Source organism: Grampus griseus, assembly GCF_964374135.1.
Source record: "Grampus griseus genome assembly, chromosome: 1".
NCBI lineage: Eukaryota > Metazoa > Chordata > Mammalia > Artiodactyla > Delphinidae > Grampus > Grampus griseus.
Genome location: NC_139017.1, coordinates 92,968,106 through 92,976,673, shown reverse-complemented (window position 1 = coordinate 92,976,673; position 8,568 = coordinate 92,968,106). Strand labels below are relative to the sequence as shown.

The 8,568-nt window shown below is 33.0% G+C and overlaps 1 protein-coding gene across 4 annotated transcripts in view; it reads right to left on the bottom strand.

Annotated features, from left to right (window-relative positions):
* Positions 1–766: 766 nt before the first annotated feature.
* Positions 767–8,568, bottom strand: part of COL11A1 (collagen type XI alpha 1 chain) — a gene marked incomplete at its 5' end in the record, with an annotated part of 194,942 nt that continues 187,140 nt past the window's right edge. For all 4 annotated transcript variants that reach the window (XM_082652321.1, XM_082652323.1, XM_082652320.1 and 1 more), the window contains 4 exons: positions 767–1,417; positions 2,664–2,897; positions 5,318–5,386; positions 6,521–6,633. In XM_082652321.1, coding sequence (XP_082508447.1) covers positions 1,271–1,417; positions 2,664–2,897; positions 5,318–5,386; positions 6,521–6,633 — 563 coding nt within the window. In that variant the 3' untranslated portion in view covers positions 767–1,270. The remainder of the gene's footprint in view (positions 1,418–2,663; positions 2,898–5,317; positions 5,387–6,520; positions 6,634–8,568) is intronic.

Here is an 8,568-nt window from a genome sequence, read left to right as displayed (position 1 = left end):
TGCTATTTCAAGCTACCTGAAAGAAAATGCCTTAGTGGAAAAAAATGTTTTGATTGTTTTTACTAAGTATGACTTTTAAAACAAGCACTGTTAGTAACAGTCCACCCATATGTTATTTAGCAATTAGGTAGGTCAAATAATGCATGATATTATCTTGAAAGAAAAGAAATAATAGTTGTTGGGTAGGTGCAGGTAAAATAATATTTGGAGACTATTATAATATGCAACTTAGAATCAAATTCAAGAAATTGATTAAAAATATAACATTGAACAAATTCATAAATAATTGTTTAGTTTCCATCTTTTAATATTAACCTCACTGGTTGAAGCACACTGAAGACAATAAGATAAGGTAGTAAAAAAAACTGTACATCTGATTGATTGCTTGATGGAGGCATCAATTTGTTAAAACAGCTTCTCATACATATTTTCCTGTCCAAAAAATATAAACTTGCTTATTTTCCACATATACAAGTATCCTGTGAAATCCTGGACTCTGAAAAGAAAAAGGTTGAGGTATAGCATTGAATAAAGCATTAAAATGTATGATGTTTTTGGCTGAAATTCAGCAAAATTACGAACAGTAGAGAAGAGTTGATCGGAGTGTGCTTCCAAAAGTCTTCCAGGTTTTGCCCTCTGAGAAATTTGTTGGCGACATCAAATAATTGAACTCTTCAACATCAATATATACAAAGGCATTTTATTATTCATCAAAGAAAGGGAATTAGAGTCATCAGAAATTGCAACTTTATTTTTTCATGATACATGTATTTATTGCCATCATAGTTCTGCAGTTGTCATAAAATTAGAGTCAGATGGAATTCAGAGACACATGCAAGTTTTGGAAATGGACACATAGATAACAGTATAGAACTGTACATAAAATAATTACAATTTATTAAACACACTGTTTTAGCACATCCTTGATGGATGGGAATGAGCACCATGTCTTTTATGAATATATTTTTTTCTCTTTTTTTTTTTCTACAGCACCAAAGAAATCCAAATAGGAAAAGAAGAGATGAAAATTGGGAATCAAGAATAAGGCCTGTTTCCATCTTAGCCACACTATCTTATATTTTTATGATTTTCAAAGCTTTTTTCATGTGATTCTGCTCCCACAAGGGCATCGATATTTCCTAATTGGTACATATGTACGTAGCAAGTTATTTTCTACACCATTCTTATTCAAAACTTGCATGTGGCATAAAATGGGTTGGTGGCACCAAGGTATATTTTCTGTTGATTTCATATGTTCTTTGTCCTAATCTTAGCCAAGAAAACAAACAGGACCAACTTCAAATCCAAACTTCTGATTCTGATCACCAAAGTCATTGATCATTACATCAACGATAGGTACTTGGTCAATTTTTGGTGTATTGATTTCAATCACAGTCTTTTCATAGCCTTTTCTGGACTGTAAAGTTAAGCAGAAATAAAAAGTTATACAATCATTTTATATTTTTAAGATATGTTATTTTTTCTTAAGCTTCTGAGTGGACATAAGAAGGTAAGAAAGAAGAGAGTGGAAAACAAATTTGCCATTATCTTTGTAGTAATTAACTCTTCTTGTTATCACTGATGTCATATGTAGTTTTAACTTTTGAAAGTTGACCGTATTTAATACTTAGCCGTAGTTACTCAAGATAATGCTCTAATATACTGCACAGTTGGAGAGAATCTTACTGAACTGAAAAATACATTTTAACATGAAAACTGATATTGGTACTGGGTCATACCCTTACATAAATAATATATCCTTACCATTATTATAATAATTCTATATGTATATATACACACACATAAATATATATGTATATATACACACAGACAAATTTGCTAAGAAAAATTTGAACGCAGTATAGGAATTATAATGCAAGAAGTCTAAAGCTGAAGCATTTCTATTGCTATGTATTAATTTTATGAATAATTATCAATACATTATATTGGGAAATCCTAAACGCTTTCTCCTTTTACATGCATTATGGTCTCTTCTTTGATCTATGTGTAACCTACTCACTTTGTTTATTTGTAATTGTGACTTCTCTTCACTCATCAGCTAGGACAATAAGCTTTTTAGGATGCTCTATTGGTCATTTGCTCTTATGAAATTACCATATGTGTGAGAAAGACAGTTCCAGAGGATAAAAATAGCAAAATGCTAATAACTGACTAAATTGTTGTAACATAGTACCAATAAGCATGCCCCTATAAGCAAAATACAGAGGTAAGAATTATCTATGGTATAAACAGTATAATGATGATTCCTTTATCTGTCATGTTAGAGTCATGAATTAAGGAGGCAAATGAAATAAGGCTCTTGATTTTTTCTTTTTTTTCATTTCAGGAGTATCTAGCTGTAATAGTATTCAAATATCAGGAATAATTCCATAAAAATAACATACGATCCGAGACTACCTTCTGTTATGACTTTTAAAATGTGTCTATATGTATGTTTCTGAGATTCTGTGTCTCTGTGTGTGTTTGTGTGTGAATATTAGTGGTCTCTACTATACTGTACTTTAATATGTCAGTGTTAAGCATCAAATCTTAATAACAATTGACATCCACTTCATGACAGAAATCTGACTTAGGGCCAAAGTGGAATGGTTACACACTGCTTCTCACCTCTGTGAAAGAAGGCAAGCAGAGATTATACTCACCGCACAGCCATCATATAAGGCTTTGATGTAAGGGTTGTTGTCATAGGACATCTCCTCATCATTCGATCCCAGGAACCGAAGTGCTTTGTCATAGCTTCCTGATGACACATCGTACCAGGCTGCTGACTGATGACAGCTGTAGGTGAAATTTTGCCGAGCAGAAGCAGTCAGCAGTTTCAGGAATGTCATTTGCACCATATTAATGGAATTGCCTTCCACATCTAAATATGAAAGCTGGGAATAAGAGAATAAAGAGACACATAAAGACTCTTTTACTCTTTTCTGTTGTAAAAGAATAAAATCACTGTCAACAGTGAACTGTGATCCCAGAAGCATGTGGATGCATCAATAGACCCATTTTCACTTAATGAAAGAAAGTATGCATTGAGAGGCAGAAGACCCAGATATAGGACTTTATGAAATCAGGATGTACTCCCACCTTAGGTACTGTCAGCAATACTTATTTTGGAAAAAAATCACTTTACTTCTATATATACTTCAGTTTCCTAATCAGTCAGTAAGTATTACAAAAAATGCCTTTGTTTCCAAGAAATGTACCATTATATTTGTGTAACTTTTTTTTGGTCTGTTTTTTTTGTTGTTGTTGTTTGTTTGTTTTTGCGGTACACGGGCCTCTCACTGTTGTGGCCTCTCCCATTGCGGAGCACAGGCGCCAGACGCGCAGGCCCAGCGGCCATGGCTCACGGACCCAGCCGCTCCGCGGCATGTGGGATCTTCCCAGACCGGAGCACGAACCCGTGTCCCCTGCATCGGCAGGCGGACTCTCAACAACTGTGCCACCAGGGAAGCCCTATTTGTGTAACTTTTTAAATAATAGAGTGGTAATATAGTAAAAATGAAAACTGAGGAATCTCAGTGCAATGCAAAGGTTAACTATTTTTATGTTGTTTGATTTCACCTATTTTCCTAACGTATCTACTTGACAAATTTTTCAACATGTTCTTGAATTTTTCATTTTGGCGGCACAGTCTTCAAAGAGGTTTTTGGTCTTCTAATTTTCAGCACAGGCCTGCTTGTTTGTCTGTTCTCGGATGATGTACTTATATTCATCATTGTATCACCAGCACCAAGCATATTGCCCAAGACATGCAAGTGAATATTTGTTGTTCAGGAAATACTTATTTTGTATTTAGAGCAGGAAAACAGTCTTAACTGCAAATTATTAAGAACTCATTTGTCAAGCTCATAATTTGTTTTATTGTATATAAATAAACTATCTGGGATCAGCTGAAACATAAACTTATATTTAAAAAAAAATTAAGAAATTCGCCCAGATTATAGATTCACTCAATATAAAGGCAGTTATCTGTGACTTTCCTCCTTTTTGTTGATTCTACTTAATTCTTACTGATTAACAGTTCAGATGATGAGGATCCTTGAGAGGTTGGAGAAAAAAGAAAAACAAAAAACAACAACTGGGAAATCCACTCTAAGGAAAACAAAACAAAACAGCAACAAATAAAACCACACACAGAGTTCTATCTGTGCATGTATCTTTATCTCATACAAAGATACAAATGTAACATGGATATTTAATATGTGACTGGAAGACTGAACTAGACAGTTACGTCAAGTGGAGAACTTCACTAATATGAGTAGGTTCTTATAGGATAATAACTGTGTAAATAGTCATCAATGGAAAAGAATACCTTTTTTAAAGAATGTTAAGCTATTGAATAATTATCTGAATAACTGAAAAACATTCATTTAAATACATTATAATTAACATTTTAAACACATATATATTTTTAAACAGCTTTTAAATGCAAATTTAGTTTTGGCATCCAATTTTAAAATCTCTATAAAATGATTGATCACGAACTGGTAATTGTATGGAAATATTTAAGTAAACTTGTGCTACAATATGTAAAAGGTCAGGTCAGTCAGCTAACTTTATTTCCAGATGTAACTATCGGAAAAAAGTTTCACATTCCAAAAGTTCTTACTGAAATTGCAAACAAAGAATAAATTAGTTTTCAAGTATAACGGAAGTGAAATAGGGTCAGAGATACTAAATAGACATTATATTTTCTATATCTGATATTTCTAACATAATCCATTTTTATGATATCTATCTCAGGTACTTAGGGAAATGCATACTTTATTTGATCTTAATATTTTAGTAAATTTAATATATTTCCATTTATTTTGAGACAAAAATTTTAGACTTCTCTCTAAAATACCAAAGTGGTCTAAGAGGGAGGTGGGAGGAATTGGGAGACTGGAATTGACATATATACACTACTGATACTATGTATACAATAGTTAACTATGAGAACCTACTGTATAGCACAGGGAACTCAACTCAATGCTCTGTGGTGACCCAAATGGGAAGGAAATCCCCAAAAAGAGGGGATATATGTATACGTATAGCTGATTCACTTTGCTGTACAGTAGAAACTGACACAACATTGTAAAGCAGCTATACTCCAATAAAAATAAAAAAAAAACAAAAAAACGTCCAAAAAACCACAAAGTGGTCTAAGATTTAGATAGAGCAAACTAGGGAATACATGGAATCCTGCTTTTTATAATTTAGACGTTCACAGTAAGGGTCTAGAGATTATATAATTTGAACTTGTATTATGTAAGAGCTTCAAAATAAACCACTTCATGCTGAGGTAATAACATACCAGTTTTCCTCTCTTAAATTCACTAAACCAGCTTCTTGGTTTCTCCTTTGGCCATGATGAAATTCTTACCTGTTGCAAAGGAACAGGAAAATTAGAAAGTAGGTTAAAATTATGAACAGTATTGTTTATGTATATATCAGTAATTTTCAGTAAGACTAGGATGCTAAAGAGTTTTTAAAATGGTCTATCCTGGATTATACAAAATAAAGTAAAAAGCAAAACTTGAGATAGATGTTGTGAATTCCAATTTAGTGAAGACTGAGTCATTTTTTTTCCTGTTTTCTTTAATTGCTCAAAAAGAAGGGGGTGGGAAATAACTTGGTAAAGGCATACTAAGGGTTGGCTGTAGGGGACATGGGGGGAACTCTTAGGTAACCCCTTGCAAAGGAAACCCTCACAATGCCAGTTAGCATCTGCCATCAAGGCAGATACCTTGAGTATTTCACAGCCAAGGGAGGCATCCTGAAGCATCCAGCTAGTAACTCAGGGCGGGATGCTATGGAAAAGTCATTGACAGGAAGCAAGCCCATTATTCCCTGCTGGAGAAAATGGGAGTTTCCGTGCCTCTGCATGCCTACGCCACTTCCTAAGAAGAATGTGATTTACTAAAACAATACAAATAACGTCAAAATTTCCCACCTATAAAATGTTTGGAGAATGTAATTATGCTAGTGAAAAATCTTTCCTTATATTAATAATTTGCCTGTAACTTTAAAGATAGAGCTCACATGTATTAATATTGCTAGGTGAAAATCAAGGAATGTGTTTGAAGAGACTAAACATTTAAAATGTACAGAAGTGCAGAGAATACTCTTATTTTATGTGAAAGAATCGTTCTTTATAAAATTGTGTATTTTGAGCATAATATACAGCTGTGAGTTCTACCACGTGGTAATTGGAAAGAATACTACGCATGCACTAAAATCTGAGAATCAGCTGTGCTGTGTCATGGAAAGCCATAGAATTTTAGAGAGCAAACAGGTGCATAAAGAATACATCTGGGTAAAAAATAAGAAAAGAAGTATTTGTCAACTCTGTCACTTTTCTGTCTTATTCATATTTATGCAAATGAAATGCTCTAATTACCCTGTAAGAAAAGCAGATAAATGAAAATATGACAGTATAATTTTCCTGCTTAGTTCAATATTGCAAAAACATGGCAGGAACTGTCAACAGTCACCACCAAAACAGATTGGTACTTACGCCCTCTGACTTTCTGTCTGGATAAATGCAAGTCTCACCACCAGATGTGAAATTACAGTAAACTTTGAAGGAATCTCCTGAGCAGCCTTGGTTAGGATCAATCCAATATTCACCTGGAAGTAGGAAAAAATACGTCATACAAATACATTTATACCCAAAACTGAATATATTATATACCAAATTTTATTAGAGAAATAAGGAAAAATGAATATTCATTCATCTTTTCATTCATCTTTTTCCACATGAATCACTTTTATGTTTTTGGTCATATTGAGGTACATGTTTGAATACTTAAAGAGCAACGCTTTGTCTTTGCCAAATGCTCCCATACGCTCTGCCTGGAACATTCTTTTTTTTAATCTTAGCATGCCTATTACTTTTAGGTTTCAGCTTAAATGCCACCTCCTCAAATATTAACATTCTCTTATCCATGTGTAATAAATTGCAAGCACATTAGGATGAGATATACCTGACTCTAAATACCATATGTATTATTTACTACTTAAGTAATCTGAGTATAATAATCAATATATTTTTCCTTGATTTATTTATCTGTAATGATGGAGGTGAGAGTATCCACTTAGCCTCAAGTATCATAATTTTGCATTACTTTACAGGAAAAACTTCATGCAGTAAGTGTACTCCCCCTTTGAATGGGCTCCTAAGAAGAAAGTCTATTTTATATATTTAAATGCAGTTTGCTATTAATTCTATTATCTAAATGGTACAGAACAAATTTTATCACGTGAATGACCATGATGATTAATTTGGTGTTAGGTGAGTAAAGATGGTAAGTAGTGGGGCTGACAAAATGTTATCCCTTAAGTAATAGACAATGGAGCTTTTATTAAACAAGAATTATTGGGATACAGACTTGATATACATGTGATGATTACTTTGCTTTCCTCTTACCATTTTTCATGCTGACACTTCATTTCAAATATTAATTTGAATTATGTCAATCCACTGATTGTGAACTTTGAACAACTTAAAAGCTCCAACTGCTTAGCTTAGTACTGGAACTCCTGAAAATCTAATGCCAGTTTGCTTTTTGAAATAAATTCTTTAACAAAAAATTTACACTTTTTCTGATCGCGCCACTTATAAGTTCACATCTGGAACAAATTGAAATTCACAGGAAAAAATTATAAAAGAAAATAAAAATCATCAAAGATTTTACCAACTGAAATAGCCATGCTTAATCTTTGATATTTCTTAGGGTTTTAAAGAATATATAATTTTGAATTATATGGTAAGCATTATTTTTATCTTGTCTTATTCAGTCAACATTGTTACTAAATATTCTTTCAAATAACATATACTTAATTACTAAGATACCTTTATGGCTTCATGCCATTTCAGCTTGCAAAAGATTTCATAGGAACCCTCTAATTTTGGAGAGCAGAGGAAATCTGTATCTGTCATAATTTGCTATTATAAATTTTATGGTTTACCTGTCTCCATCATTATACAATAGTAGCCCAAGGGCATTATTCTTTATCTGTGAATCTCTGCATGAATAACAGTGCCTGGCACCAATAAGTTAATAAATAAACATTTAATTGTAATTAATTAAAATTTAATTAATTAAAGAATTAATAAAGCTAGTTAATATATGGAAAACACAGGGAACTGTAGTCCATAGTGAGCTTTCCATCCCCAAAATTTACAAAATTTTTTTCTTGACTGCTCAGGTTCTAATTAATCACACGTTGTTTTATATTGTCAGTACAGGCTGTCATCTTTTACATTTGATTTTCAGTCACATATGTATGACTATATTAGCTAGATCAGAAGTTTGGGTCATTCTCCTTATAACTCACTGAATTAATGTGAAACTAAATGTATCTTTTTCAAATAAATATATGATAAATTTGAATACATTTGATAGCAGTTTGTAAAGCACCCTTAATAATTAACTGTGTTTTCCTTTTAACGGGCTGTGCTTAAGATAGGAGATTTTTTCTTTCTTTTTTTTTTTTTTTTCCCCGGTACGTGGGCCTCTCACTGTTGTGGCCTCTCCTGTTGCGGAGCACAGCCGGACGCGC